General features: G+C 43.4%; 1 protein-coding gene across 1 annotated transcript in view; it reads right to left on the bottom strand.

Moving 5' to 3' along the window:
* LOC113452438 (proline-rich protein 12-like) overlaps positions 1 to 15,323 on the bottom strand; it is a 190,440-nt gene that overhangs the window by 134,044 nt on the left and 41,073 nt on the right. Inside the window, exons 3-4 of the mRNA XM_087918903.1 lie at positions 6,709 to 6,821; positions 956 to 1,117 (exon numbers count right to left, since the gene is read on the bottom strand). Of these exons, the coding sequence (XP_087775029.1) occupies positions 956 to 1,117; positions 6,709 to 6,821 (275 nt within the window). The remainder of the gene's footprint in view (positions 1 to 955; positions 1,118 to 6,708; positions 6,822 to 15,323) is intronic.

Here is a 15,323-nt window from a genome sequence, read left to right on the forward strand (position 1 = left end):
GTATGACTGTATCAGTCTCTCACATCATTGTGGGGGAATTTTGGCCCACTCTTCTTTACAACATTGCTTCAGTTTATTGAGGTTTTGGGCACTGTTTATCCAAAGTTCTCTTGAAGTCCCTCCACAGCTTTCAATTGGGTTGAGGTCTGGACTTTGACTGGGCCATTGCAACACCTTCTCCATTTTGGCTTTCTTTTTGTAAAATAAATGATGACATGGTGCAATATGTCATGTGTTGCTGTTCATCTGGGGTTGTATTTACCTAGTTTTAAGAACTGCTAAGGACCAGATGATTTTTACTATGTCTTGATATGTATAACCATAGAACTGAAAGAGGGTGTACTTTCTTTTTCACATGACTGTACTTTGGATCACAAGTTGTAAAAAGCTTGTCACTGGCTATACTGCCCAGGAATGAGATAACCCAAAATATAAAGATGGCAACAGACTGTGTTTCTGAGTTAAGTGGATCAGGGTTCTGACTTGATGCTTGGGTTTGCACAGCACATTTAAGTAAGTGAATTAAAGACTCAGCAGCTGAATTTTCACATGCTAACTTTGGTGACCTTTAATCTTAGATTTTTAGCATGTTACATGAACAGAATCAAATTGATTATTTTATGATTCAATGCATTATACAAACCCAGCAAATGGTTTAATTCAACAATGTGGATTGAAAGCAGTATTTCATTCAATTTACTTATTTATTTATTATGAACTTTGCTTCAATCACAATACAATAGACTCTAAGTGAAATAACTTGACAGAAGTATCAATAAAACGTTATTTCCCAGGAAGATAGGCTACTCCTGCCCAAACACATTACACATACATGCCAGATCTTTGCCATAAAAATATAGAATAAGGCTTCCTATAAAAGTTTGCCCAACCCTGCCATCAAATTAAGACGTTCACTCTTCCTTCTGTGATGCTGGCAGAACTCCAGAGGTATTACCTGTTTGCCAGGATGGGGTGCGGAACTGGGACAGCAGGGAGGAAGCAGAAGGGCCTGGTTGTGGTGCCCGTGACTCCAGAGCTGAAATGAGGTTCATGACAGAGGCATCAGGGGTGGCACTGCTGGCATGATGGAGCCCAGTCTCAAATAAGCCAGAAAGACCTAAAGAACAAAATGAAATGAAGAAATAAAGGATGTGAAGTGCTGAGAATCAGTGAGAAGGAGATATAGCAAAAGAAAACAGGAAGAGGTTCATCACAGGGGACAGGTAAGGGAGCCTACAAGCAGACAAGCATTATGCCTCTCAAAGGAACCACGGAGAGACAAGACAAACATTGGAAATCAAAAGACACACCAACGATGAAATACCTGTTTTAGTACAGAAGGGAGGGTTTCAATCAGTCAAAAGTCAGGCACATGCAGACAGAACAGAAGAAACGAGAAGCTGTTGACCTAACAGATGTCTAGTAAAGGAGAGGGAAGAGTCAGACAAGCCAGAAATGAAGAACATGTGAGGAACTGGGAAACATGAGGTTGTGTGACAGAAAAACCAACTTTGGCTCTTACAGAGGCTGAAGAACAGAGGACGAAAGGATTTTCGCTCTCAACAGTATGTTACTTTTTACATCTTAAATATGATAGTTTTGGTTAACCAACACCAGCTGCCAGAGCAGTTGGAGACTGAACATTTCATTCAAAGATGTGCCAATCAGAAAGAGAACCACACAGCAGAAAATAGAAATGCCAAGAGTAAACAGTGGCTGTAGGTGGGGAACAGAAGAATTAAAGCATGGAAGAAGGGGTTAACCTTCCTTAATTTTCCCTATGCCACTGTTCTAGTCGCCAGCCCAGCCTATGTTCTAGTTAAGAAAAGATATGTTAAGCATATTTTAAAAAAGTAGCGAAGTGGCATTCAATGATCCGAAAAGCAGAACCCTGCACCTGTGGGAATATGCGAGGAAGAAGATTTTTAAAAAGTAATGTATCTTGGTAATACAGAATACAGTCTTGGAATAAAAGGAGAGAGAAGACAAAGTAAGTAAAATGGGCATTGGTACTTACCTGATATGCCCGTTCTCTGTGAGCTGTGAAGAGCATCCAGTGATGGGAAGGTGCTTCAGTCCCTTCTAGGAAGGCTGGGCTTAAACTTGAGGACACTCCTCCTTCTCCACGAGACTCCTCCTTAGCGCCCCCAGTTTTGCGAAGCCAAGGTATTGATACACTATATGCTTAAGCCTATGTAATAACCCTGGCTGGAATAGACCCCCTACCAGACGGAATAAAAGGGACGGGCTGGATGCTCTTCACAGTTCACAGAGAACGGGCGTATCAGGTAAGTACCAACGCCCTTTCTCCCATGAGCTGTTCAGAGCATCCAGTGATGGGACATACCAAAGCTTGGCACTGTCGTAAGGGAGGGACTCCATCTGTGTTTCAGAGCTAACTGTCTCTGAATAACTTGCTGGAAAACTCACCTACCAAATGAAGCCTCAGCAGAAGCAAATACGTCAATTTTATAATTTCTAATAAATGTAGATGGAGAAGCCCAGGTTGCAGCTCGGCAAATCTCCTCTATTGTAACTTGGGTCACCCATGCTGCTGCCAATGGCAGAAGCTAAACCAGGTGGCCTCATAGATTCAGTTCGTCGAAGGACGTCTAGCCAACTGAATAGTGTGAATAACTTGAGTAGAAAGGTGTTCATCTCTCAGACGTCGCCCTTCAACTTCCATACAGCTAAGTTTAGCCATTGGGGGTCCAGTTGTAGCACTGGGCCTTGAGACAGCGATATGACCAATGATGGGATCCTCCACGGTGGTACCGTTGAGAGGTCCTTCAGGTCCGCGAACCATGCTCGCCTTGGCCAATAAGGAGCCACTAATAGCAGGTCCGCTTTTTCTTCCAGCAACTTCTGAATCAATTTGGGGATCACGGGGAGGAAAGGAAAGGCGTATAGCAGTCCGGTGGGTAACGAGAAATGAATCGGGGAAGCTGTGCATTGAGTGGGGAGGCAAACAGGTTGACTACCGGTTGGCCCAACCTCCAAGTAGCCTCCAGAAAGATCTTGGGGTCCAGACGCCACTCTGATCAGTCTATCGTGGCTCTGCTGAGCCAATCCCCTTGTACATTCGCTACTCCAGATATGTGCTCCGCCTTTAGAGAGAGAAGATGGATTTCGGCCCACAGGAATAGTCTTTCTGCTTCCCTCATTAGTAGATTGGAATGAGTGCCCCCTTGTTTGTTGATATGGGCCTTTGTAGTTATGCTGTCTGTTAAGAAGAGCACATGTTTGCAATAGAGATGCGGGAGGAATTGTCGAAGTGCCAAGTACACCGCTCTCAGTTCTAGTCAGTTGATATTGTGTGCCTTCTCTGAATCCGTCCAAAGGCCTTGTGCTGTATGTGATTGGAAGTGGGGCCCCCATCCCATTAGACTGGAGTCTGTTGTAACAATCGACCTGTGTGGATCCTTGAAAGGGCATCCCTTGTTGATTTCGTGTCGTGTCCACCATCGTAGAGATCTGAGAACGGTTGATGGGACTTTTATGCAAGTCCCGGCATCGTCTCTCCCGGCGCGTTGGTGTAGCAACAGGAACCATTGCAGGGTTCTTGCATGGAACCGGGCCCAAGGGATAATAGAAATACAAGAAATCATTTTTCCGAGCAATTTAGAAAGGAGACATAGTTGAACTTTCCTAAGAGTTCTGATCTGTTGAGCCAAATCTCTAATGCTTTCTTGTCTGTCAGGGGAGAGGAAAACTTTGCCTTCCAGGGTGTCAAAGATGGAGCCAAGGTGAATGAGTCTAGTAGAGGGTGTTAAATGACTTTTTGACCAATTGATTGAGAACCCATGTTGTTGTAGGGTTACAAGTGTAGTTTGAGTGTTTGAATTTGCTTGATTGATGGAAGATGTCAGAATAAGAATGTCATCCAAGTAGCATTGAAGTTAGATGGACCTATCTCTGAGTGATGCTGCCAAGGCAGCCAAGACCTTTGTAAAAGTTCTGGGAGCTGAAGCTAGGCCAAATGGGAGAGCAATATATTCGTAATGGACATTGTTGTAACAGAAACGAAGGAATTTGAAATGTGAGGGCCTAATTGGGATATGTAAGTAAGCTTCCGTGAGGTCTACGGAGGTAAGGACATCATTTTTTCTGATGCTGAGTAAGATGGATTGGAGAGTGGTCATTTTAAATTTTCAGTAAACTAAATATTGGTTTACACGTTTTAAGTCCAGGATTGCCCTCCACCCCTCTGAACTTTTAGGGACCACGAAGAGGTGCGAATAAAAACCAAGACCATTTTGATTAGAAGGGACGGGTTGTATGGCCCGGATCTCTAGTAGATGTGCTATGGCTGTAACCATGAGAAACCTTTTTTCTGCGTCCCTGGAAATTGGGGACTTCATAAAAAAATCCAGGGGGGTGGGGGGTGGAGCTGAACTCCAGTGCCAGACCAAATCGTACTGTGTTCCTGACCCATGCGTCAGTGGTAGAGGAGTTCCATTGGTTGGCAAACCTTTTTAGGCGACCACCAATGGGAATCTCGTTGTGGTCATTACTTGGACCTGCGGAAGGGCCTAGATCCTGTTCCTCGAAATTGTCTCCTAGGATGGAGCCCCCGTCTATATCTGTCCCCAGGTTCAATTCTATCGGTCTGTTGACTGAATCCAGGCTGTCTTTGAAATCTTGGATAATAGGGTTGGTAGAAGGGGCGAAAGGAACCCCTACGAAAGGGCTGTGGTGATCTGGACTCTGATCGACGAAAAAGAGAGGGAAGAATTTTCTTTTTGGTTCTGGTTTCAATTAGGAGGGGTTCAAGCGCACTGCCAAATAGTTTGTTCTCCGAGATGGGAGCTAGAGCAAGCCGCCACTTGTGCTTGACATCTGCCTGCCAATGCCTGAGCCAAAGTAACCTTCTAGCCGCAATTTGGGAAGCGATGGCCCTAGAGGAAAATTTAACTACATCGAAGGTAGCGTCTGCTGAAAACTCTGCAGCGGTAATTAATTTAGCCACATCTTGATGTGCCCTAATGTTTGAGGCTGGAATGGAATCCCTCCAGTGGCCGAGCCATTTGAGAGATGATCTGGTGAAAAAGGAGGCGGCTGTGGCCGCTCTGATGGCCCATGCATCCGAGACATGTGCCCTGCAGAGGGCTAGTTCCACCCTCTTTTCCTCAGGCTTGAGAGCCTCTTCAGCTTCACTTGGGATGGATGAGGAAGATGCGAGGGCAATGATAGGCTCGTCCACTTCCAGAGTGTTTAGAAATTTAAAGAACTTGAGTGCCAAATTATAGTATTTTTTTATCATGTCCTGTGGGAGCAGGATATGAGGCTGCTGCAACCCATTGTTTTTGTACTAAATTGGAAAACGTGTGGCACAGGGATAACCTCTGCCTCAGTGACTGGTTGAGAGAATATGAGATCCTCTGCTTCCCCTGGAGTATTTGGTGGGGGAGAGGTACCTGTATTATCCAGCCGTGCGGTGTTCTTGGCCTTAAAACAGCAGGGATTTAAATAATTGTGGGCAGAATAATCCTGTAAATACGGGGAGGTCAGGTGAAAGGCCTTCATCGTCAGACATCTCCCTTTCTAGCGGATCCACCTCTGACAATACCTGGTCAATGGTGTGTACCGACCCCTCCTCCATTTGATCCACTGGATCCCTTTGACCTCTCATATCCTGTGTGTACTGAGGGTATCTAACAGTGGGCAATGATAGTTCGGGGGGGGTACCTGATGAAGATCTGGATCCGTGATGCCCAGAGATCATTCAGAAAGTGATCTGCAAACCAAAGCTGAGGGTGTTCGTCCTGCCTAAATAGCCTGTTGGATGCCTGCTGATATGCCCTTCTGGATAGCTAGCTCCAGCCACACCCTCATGTTGGCAGGGATTTCCTCCGGAAGTTCCTCCTCTTGTCTGAGGCCAGCTGCAGTTGGCGTAAATGTTGCCTCTGGGGCCCTCCTTGGGGAGAGAATGTTAGAAAGAGCCTCCTGGGGAGGTTGTATCGATATGCTGCTCCTTCTGGATAAATCCAGAGGGGTGGTCGGAGGGTTCTGGGCCTGTGAGGTAGAAGGTATGATGAGTGGTGAAGAGGTGGGTTGTGCAGCTGCTCGTGTACGTTTTTCCACCTGCCTTTCTAAAGCCTGATAGAGTCTGCGTACATCTTTCTCTGCTGCCTTAGAGGTCTTTTTGGGCTCCGTGGACTTATCTCTATTTTTAGCAGTTAGTCTAGATCTGGAGTTGTAGTTGCTGGCCATGGTAATGTATTTGATAGCAATGGAAAGATGCTATGAAATTAGGTGGCTGGAACACCTAGGGGCCTGCTCCCTTAAGGGGCAGGGGATCCTGGCCCAGGGGGGTGGTTGGTGACAGAAACTATGGTATTACCTGACCTGAGAAATAAATCAGCTAAATCGCCAGTGTTCTGTTCCGACCAGGAAAACAATAATACAACCTGTCTGAAGAAAGGCTGAGCCGGGGACGCTAAGGAGGAGTCTCGTGGAGGAGGAGGAGTGTCCTCAAGTTTAAGCCCAGACTTCCTAGAAGGGACTGAAGCACCTTCCCATCACTGGATGCTCTGAACAGCTCATGGGAGAATGAAGCTGAAACTAATGCAAAACAATATCAGTGTATCCAGACCTGCACAGAGGGGACATACGAACAAGTGAGCAGAAGAGGGAAGGAAGAGAAGACATGGTTAAAAACATTTCTCTTTCCAGACTTCAAGGAGAATGGCAAGACCGCCACCATACCTGCTGGGTGATGGTTTGCAGCATAGCCCTGCAGAGGATGGGGAGCAGCATATGCTTGGCGGTGTAAAATATCTGTTTCTGGATGCGAGCTTCGGGATCCACCATACACCAAGCTGAATGAGAGAGAAACAAGGCTTCAAACATGGTAAGATAGCTGAGATATTTTAATATATGCCACATTCAATATCCCAATTGAATACACCAGAAGAGTTCCTTCAAAGATCATCAAGAGCAGGCTTGTTTTCCTGTTATTCTGATCTGTGAACTGAACCAAGAGGAGGGGAACAAAGAGGCAATCATTTGGGAAGCATTGACTTTGAGTGCAAAGGAGTATCTAGTACTTGTCTACTTCTGAAGTTCAGAACTTCTGTTCATCTATGTCCTCTCGAGACCTTGGGTAATTGTAAGCATCACTCCATAAGTGTAAGATGGGCTTAACAATGCAGTTCATTTTCAAGATGAACAAAATCATTACTTTGACTGAGACAGACTGCAAGCTTTGAAGTGTATTATGGAATTAAATCAGAAGCACACAAACTTATGGAGCAACTTTCTTTCCCTGTTTTTGATGCTCAGAGGGATAACCTGCCTTGGACAGACTTCTCTGCTCAACCCAAGAGGAAGCCACATATGCAGGAAAGTAGACTGGAATGTATAATCACCAATGATGCATGATGGGAAACATGGTTCCCAGGCCTTGGTTTCCCAAAACCTCAGTATCTGACCTGTATCACTCCTCCCCCTACTCCCCTTGCGCAGGAAGACCCACTTGCCTAGCCCAGCATCCAAACACAGCTGATGGAAGAATGTCCTCAAGCTTAATCTGTTTCCTTCTTGTTTTAACTGCAGTTCAATCAGCTCAGACCTGCTCTGACTATTGTACATGACCTGCCATTCTTCTTAATCCTCTACCAGTCAAATATTCCGGAGTAAACATCCCAAATACTTCCCCATTTAGTGTTATTAAAACAGACACAAACTTTAAAAAAAGGTTTTATTGATTTTCTATTGTTTACATTTTGTTAGTACTTAATTAACATCATCTTGTCTGGGTTATTTAATTGCTTAACAATACAGATTACATTCTTAATCTCTGCCTTTTTTCCAACCATTGGTAAAATAAAGTCTATGTTTGATAATATTCTGTGTCTTCTTTTTGTTTAATCTTTAGTGTAAGTTTGTCCATTTCTGCACAATCTAGTATCTTCCTAATTATCTCTTCATCTTGCGGTGTTTCTTCATTTTTCCAATATTGTGCAAATATAATCCTCACTGCTATTAAGACATGCAATATTAAATATATACTTTGCTTACCAAGTTTTTCTGATGTTGTACCTAATAAAGAGTTCAGATATAAAATCTACATGTTTTCCTATCATCTTTTCTAACCACTTGTGTATTTTTGCCCAAATTTTTTTGCTTTAACACAAGTCCACCACATATGATAAAACTAGCTCGATACCCATGCTTCAGTGGTGGTATTCAGCCGGTTCGCACCAAATCGGGTGAACCAGTGTAGCAAGAATTGGCATGGGTCACCGAACCCGGTAGTAAGTTCTGGCTGGCCATGACCCCCACCCGGTCGCCCTCCCACCCGATGCTCGCTCACCCCGCCCGCCCGACATTTGCCTAAGGTTTTTCTTTCTTTTTTTTCCCTCCCGACAATCAGCTGTAGATATGATCAGCTGTGCCGGATTCACCTTGCTGAGGCCCAGGAAGGCAAAAAATGGAGGGAGGAGCTCAGCCCCCCCTCCATTTTTTGCCTTCCAGAGCCCCAGAGGAAACTTAGGGGAGCAAAAACTCCCCCAGAGGCTCTTCTGAGGCTAGGAAGCTCCCAAAACAGAGCTTGGAGGGGTGCTGCGTGCCCCTCCCATGCTCTGTTCCTTTTCTTCCAGAGCCTTAGGGGAGCAAAAACGCCCCCGCCAAGGCTGTTCTGAGGCTAGGAAGCTCCCAAAAATGGGTGGGAGCTGCAAAAAAAACCCACACCCACCCAGTCACATAGCCATGCCCACAGAACCGGCAGTAAAAGTTTCTGAATCCCACCACTGCCGTGCTTCACTACAAAACTATGTGGTCGGGCTTAGTTTTGGGGAAGAAAATAAGGAGAAAAAAATCTGCCTCTGCCTACCAGCATCCATCAGTATTCATCTGGCTAACGTCCTGTCCGTGTGTGAGACAGTTGAGGGCTGTTTGGAAAATGAAACAGTATTTGCTGTGTGAGCAAGGAGACAGCAAGGAGCCTGGGTGTGGCTTATCTCAACTATTCTGTACTAAAGCTGCTTGGTACTGTGAAACTAAAACTGAAACTGAAACTCCTCTCCTCTGCTTGTGTTTTGCATTTGGAACAGATGTCTTTTCAGGTCGGGAGGGGGAGGAGAACTCCTTAGCATTAGACTGTGTTAATAATAATATATGAAATACTAATGCTCTGATGGTCATTTCAAAAAATCCTTTCTTAGCACCTAGAAGCCAAGAGGAACATACGTGCCACATTTCAAGTTTGTAGGCTTTATGGTTCTGGAAATTTTGTGATGATGCGTGAGTGGTATTTCGCTTTTATATATACAAATGTGCCTGTTTTTTGGTTACATTTCCAACATTTGCTAGACATATTTTTAAACATTTTAGCTAACCTAGGAGGTGGTAAGTGCCATCTATAAAACATTTTATATAAATTTTCTTTATAAGAAGTTACCATTGACAAAATTAGTTGACCAGAGGAATGCTGTTGATATAATTTACTTGGATTTCAGTAAGGCATTTGATAAAGTAGACCATAACCTACTAGATAAAGTAGAAAAATGTGGGTTAGACAGCATCACCACCAGATGGATACGTAACTGGCTGACCAACCACACTCAACGTGTAGTCCTCAATGGAACTGCATCTACATGGAGGGAAGTATGCAGTGGAGTACCCCCAGGCTCTGTTTTACTCTTCAACATCTTCATCAATGACCTGGACAAGGGGATAGATGGGGAACTCATCAAATTTGCAGACAACACCAAGCTGGCAGGAATAGCCAACACTCCAGAAGATAGGCTTAAGATACAGAAGAACCTTGACAATCTTAAACATTCGGTGCTATTTAGGCCGAATGTTTCAAATGCACAGGTACAACATATGTGGCACCTTGCTCAATAGTAGTAACTGTGAGAGCGATCTCGGAGTCCTAGTGGGCAACCATTTAAATATGAGCCAGCAGTGTGCAGCAGCTGCCAAAAAAGCCAACACAGTTCTAGGCTGCATAAACAGAGGGATAGAATCAAGTTCATGTGAAGTGTTAATACCACTTTATAATGCCTTGGTAAGGCCACACTTGGAATACTGCATTCCGTTTTGGTCACCACAATGTAAAAAAGATGTTAAGACTCTATAAAGAGTGCAGTGAAGAGCAACAAAGATGATTAGGGGACTGGAGGCTAAAACATATGAAGAACAGTTGCAGGAACTGGGTATGTCTAGTTTAATGAAAAGAAAAACTAGGGGAGACATGATAGCAGTGTTTCAATATCTCAGGGGCTGCCACAAAGAAGAGGGAGTCAAGCTATTATCCAAAGCACCTGAGGGCAGGACAAGCAGCAATGGGTGGAAACTAATCAAGGAGAGAAGCAACTTAGAACTAAGGAGAAATTTCCTTTCCTTATTATAACCAAAGTTTTTTTCCCCAGTGTGTCACTGTATTTTTAACTTGTTCATCCTCCATTTTCCAGTTTAGGAAAAAATTATATAATTTCTTAATTAATTTTTCATCAGAGTTCAACAATAATTGATCAAAGACTGTGCTTTATAAAAGCCATACTTTTTCATGTCTAGATACCTAGATTGTATTTACAATTGAGGCCACCATGCTAATATAATGCCCTGGTCCTCAAGCTCTTGCTTAGATTTTAATTTCCCTTCAGTGTCCAATATATCTTTATATGTCACAATTTTTTCGAACTTCATCAGATTTGGGTATGTAAAGGCCTCCATCGTTGAGAGCCATTCTGCGATTTCCGAATAAATCTTAGGTTTTATTTTTTCCCATACCGATAATAGTGAATTTCTTATATAGTGATTTTGAAAGTATCTGTGAATTTTATTCTTATACCATAAGAAGGCATGCCATCCCAGTTGTAAATCAGGTCCTTCTAAATATAACAGCCTCTTATGCCTGAGGGTTATCCATTCTTTTAGCCATGTTAATCACACATGCTTGGTAATATAAAAGCCGATCTGGTAATCCAAATCCTCCATTCTCTTTAGATTCTTGCCAGATAAATTTCAGGATCAGTTTATTCAAGTCATCAAATAATTTCTTTTCAATTTTTATAGGTGCTGTTTGGAACAGGAAAAGCAATTTTGGTAGGATAGTCATGTTTACAGTAGCAATCCTTCCCAACATTGATAGATGGAGATTTTTCCGTTTTTCCAAATCTAGTTTTATTTGCTTGAATAATTTTATATAATTGTCTTCTTTTATTGTTGCACATCTTGCTGTTAGGTATATTCCCAAGTAATTAACTTTCTTAACTATTTGCAAGTCCACTTTTTCTGCCAATTGTTCTTTTTGTTTTTGTGTAAGGTTTATCACTCTAACTTTAATTTTTTCTCTATTTTCAATCCTGCTACCTCTCCAAACTCCTCTCTTTTTTAACAATTTCAGAATTGTCTCCAATGGTTTTTCTACAATAAATACCAAAACATCTGCAAATGCTTGTAATTTATATCTTTCCTCTTTTATCTTCATTCGTTTAATTTCTGGACCTTGTCTAATACTCCTGTTCAAGACTTCCAAAGTCAATATAAATAGTAAGGGCGATAGCGGACATTCTTGTCTTGTTCCTTTCTTTATATTGAAATTTTCTGTGTAGTCCCCATTTATAATTACTTTGGTCGGTTGTTTATAGTATATCATCTTAATTATATTTATAAGTTTTTCTCCAAAACCCATACAATTTAGTTGATGTGTCATAAATTGCCAGGTTACATTATCAAAGGCTTTCTGAGCATCTAAAAAGATTAATTCCATTTGCTTTCCTGGATGCATTTCGTAGTATTCTAATGTATGTAAACTAATCCTTAAATTGTGTTTTATTTGTCTTTTTGGTAAGAAACCATTCTGGTTTCAATCAGAATTTCAATCAGAATTCAATCGGAATTTTTTTCAATCTCTCTATTATTGAAGTATAGATCTTATAGTCCACATTGAATAAAGATATTGGTCTATAATTTTTATTTGTGTCAAATCTACATCCTCTTTTGGTATTAACGTAATATTCTCTTCTGTCCATGTATTGGGTAGTTTAGCTTCAAATAATAGCTCATTATAATCTTCCTTCAGTGGTAAGCTTAATGTATCCGAAAAGCATTTGTAGAATTCTGCAGGTAGCCCATCTGGGCCTTGGGTTTTATCATTTTTCTGTCTTTTTATCGTTTTTGTTAGCTCCCACGTTGTTATTTTTTCATTTAGTGTACTTTAAAGATTTTCTGGGACTTTGGGTAAGTTGGCTTCTTCCATATATTGTGTTATTTTTTCCATAGATTTATTTTCTATATCATACAGCTTTTCATAATATTCTTTGACTATTGTTTTTATCGTTTCAGTTTGGAATTGTATGTGTCCCTGCTCATCTTGCAGTTTATTTATCACCATTTTCTCTCTTTCTTTTTTCAGTTTATACACCAGCCCTCTTCCCGGTTTATTTGTATTCTCAAAAAAAAAAAATTGTTTTGCCCTTTTGGTTTGTTGGGCTATTTCTTCTGAGACTATTAAGTTCAATTTGTGTTTAATTATCTCAATTTTTCTTTTAAGTGCTTTCTTTTGTGAGTCTCTTTGGAGTTCTAACTCCAATTTCTTACACGCTTCTTTTAACATCATACCCTGTTCTTTTTTCTCTTTATTCTTTTTAGCCATATAGATTATGGCTCTGAAGTATGCTTTAGTTGCATCTCATACGTTCTGAAGTTAAGTATCTTCTTTTATTTTCTTTAAAGAAAAATTATACTTCCTTTGCTGCAGGTTCTGTAAATTCTTTCTCTTTTAATATGGATTGGTTCAATGTCCACCTAAAATTCTTCTTTACTCTTGTTCAAGTCAATTTTATTGGGTTATGGTCAGCCCATATGCTAGGTTCTATCTCCACCTCAAGTATGTTGGTTCTTAATTCAGGGGAAATCCATATCGTGTTTCTCCAACAATACAACCTCCCCCAATAGGAAGACCCAGCATGTTTTCTAGGCATAAAATGAAATTAAGCCCCTCCCCCCAAATTTAGGCCTATTTTAAAACATGTGAAATGGGGGGGAAGGGCGGGGGGACTTGCCATTAGGAGCGCCCCACAGGCAGCAATTCCTCGCCACCAGCTGCTCCTAATGGGCGATCATGGCAGAGCACGGAGAGCTCCCTACTCCTGCCAAGCACCTTTGCTGCAGACCCAAGACCTTCAGCGCCCGCCGGTTGATTTCCCTTCTGCCCATGCCACCACCACGTTTGGAGCACCTCTGCTGTTTGGAGCACCGCTGCCGCTTCTGCATTTGGAGCTGCCGCTGTGTTTGGAGCTGCCGCTTCCACGTTTGGAGCACTGCCGCTGTTTGGAGCACCGCTGCCGTTTGGAGCTGCCGCCTCCACATTTGGAGCTGCCGCTGCGTTTGGAACTGCTGCTTCCGCGTTTGGAACACCACCGCTATTTGGAGCGCCGCCGCCACTCCAAACACAGCTGCAGCTCCAAACGCGGAAGTGGCAGCTCCAAACGTGGTGGCGGAATGGGCAGAAGGGTAAGCAACAGTGGCAGGTGCCAAAGGTCTTGGGTCTGCAGCAAAGGTGTTTGGTGGGAGTAGGGAGCTCTCTGCGTTTCACCATGATCACCCGTTAGGAGCGGCTGGTGGCGAGGCTGCCCATGGGGTGCTCTAGATGAGGATGCAAGGGGGGGAATTAAGTCACCCCCGAAAAGATGGCCTAGCCATTTTTTCGGGGCTCAAAAAAAATATAAGACCCGGCCTTATTTTATGAGAAACACAGTATTATAACAATTCTAGACCATGATTTGTGTCTGTTTGAATAGAATGTGTACTGACTTCTTTTTCGAATTTATTTCTCTCCCAACATCCTGTATACGGATTTCTTCTGTCATTTTGAAAAAACGTCTTAGGTAATCCGTTTCTTCCTTTCTTCCCTATTTTAGTGCTTCTATAATCTAGTTTTCCATCCACAACTGCACTGAAGTATCCTATGAGATGAATATTTTGATATTTCATTTCCAATTGATTTGACTTCCGGTTTAGCGTCATGGCAACATGGTCGAGGGAAAGTGGGACTCTGCCTTCCACGATCGGTTTCATTCTGCCAGAGGCTCCTAAGGAGTCCAAAAGCCACCCCGTAGAGGCAATGATAAAGGTGGGAACCCTGTAGAACTTGAGCAGACCTTCCAATCTGACAGAAGAAAGGGCCAGCCACACTTGTTTGGCAATCTGAAGCCATAGACAACCGAGGAAGAAAGCTGTTGGTGCTGCCAAGGCACTAACTAACAGATTATTAACATTGTGCTTTGAAGCTGGGTAAGGGTCTTTTCTTCTCTACCTCTTTGAACTATATTCCTGGAACAGGCAGACCCCTAAAAGAAAAGAAAAATCCCCTAGACCTGGAGAGAGGGGGAATTATACCTCCCCCTTCACCAGAGGGAAAAAAATGGCAGCCAAATGATCAGGGACTTGGAATAAAAAAGGTAGAATATAAAACAAAAAAATTAACAGAGAAGGGGCGTTGGTTCTTACCTGATACGCTTCTTTTCGTAGAGCTGCATAGAGTGTCCAGGTTGGGAGGAGCTCCAGTCTCGGCTCTCACAGGCTGAGCTTGAAATTGAGGAACGCCTCTCACCATCACGTGGTCCTCTGGGCGCTCCCCAGTTTTGCGAAGACGAGGAGGAAGGCCCTATTCTCATCCTGACTAAAGAGTATTAGTTTGCTTGGTCGGACAGCGAGGTTCCCCACCAGACGGGCTAATGGGTGGGGCTGGACACTCTATGCAGCTCTACGAAAAGAAGCGTATCAGGTAAGAACCAACGCCCCTTTTCCATAGAGCTGCTACGAGTGTCCAGGTTGGGACATACCAAAGCTTGGCGAGTCCTGCGGGCGGGCTCCCGTCTGGGGTGGAACCTCCCCTGGAACCTCGAGGACCCGCTGAAGGACCCGCCTGTCAAAAGAAGCCTCGGCGGATGCAAATAGATCAATCTTATAATGCTGATGAAGAGAGATGGGGATGCCCCGGTGGCAGCCCTACAGATGTCGACTATAGAGGCTTGTGTGGCCCATGCGGCAGAAGTAGCCGCACTTCTAGTGGAGTGGACGATAATGCCCATGGGGGGGGACTGTGCCTGGTAGGCTTTGGCGATGGCGACCCTAATCCAGCGGCCCACAGTTGTGGGCGTCACCTTGTGACCAAGAGAAGCAGGTTAGAAGGACACAGACAAGACCTCTGACTTACGAAAAGGCTGGGTGCCTTGATATACACTCTCAAAGCGCGCCCTACATAAAGGGAGTGCCACTGTCTCTCCCTCTCTCGAGAGGGATTGGGGCAAAAGTTAGGGAGAGTGAGCTCCTGAGCTCTGTGAAAAAAAACTGAATTTATTTTAGGG

This window comes from Pseudonaja textilis, unplaced genomic scaffold (assembly GCF_049901715.1).
Source record: "Pseudonaja textilis isolate UNSWEBS1 unplaced genomic scaffold, rPseTex1.2 PTEXSCF20, whole genome shotgun sequence".
NCBI lineage: Eukaryota > Metazoa > Chordata > Lepidosauria > Squamata > Elapidae > Pseudonaja > Pseudonaja textilis.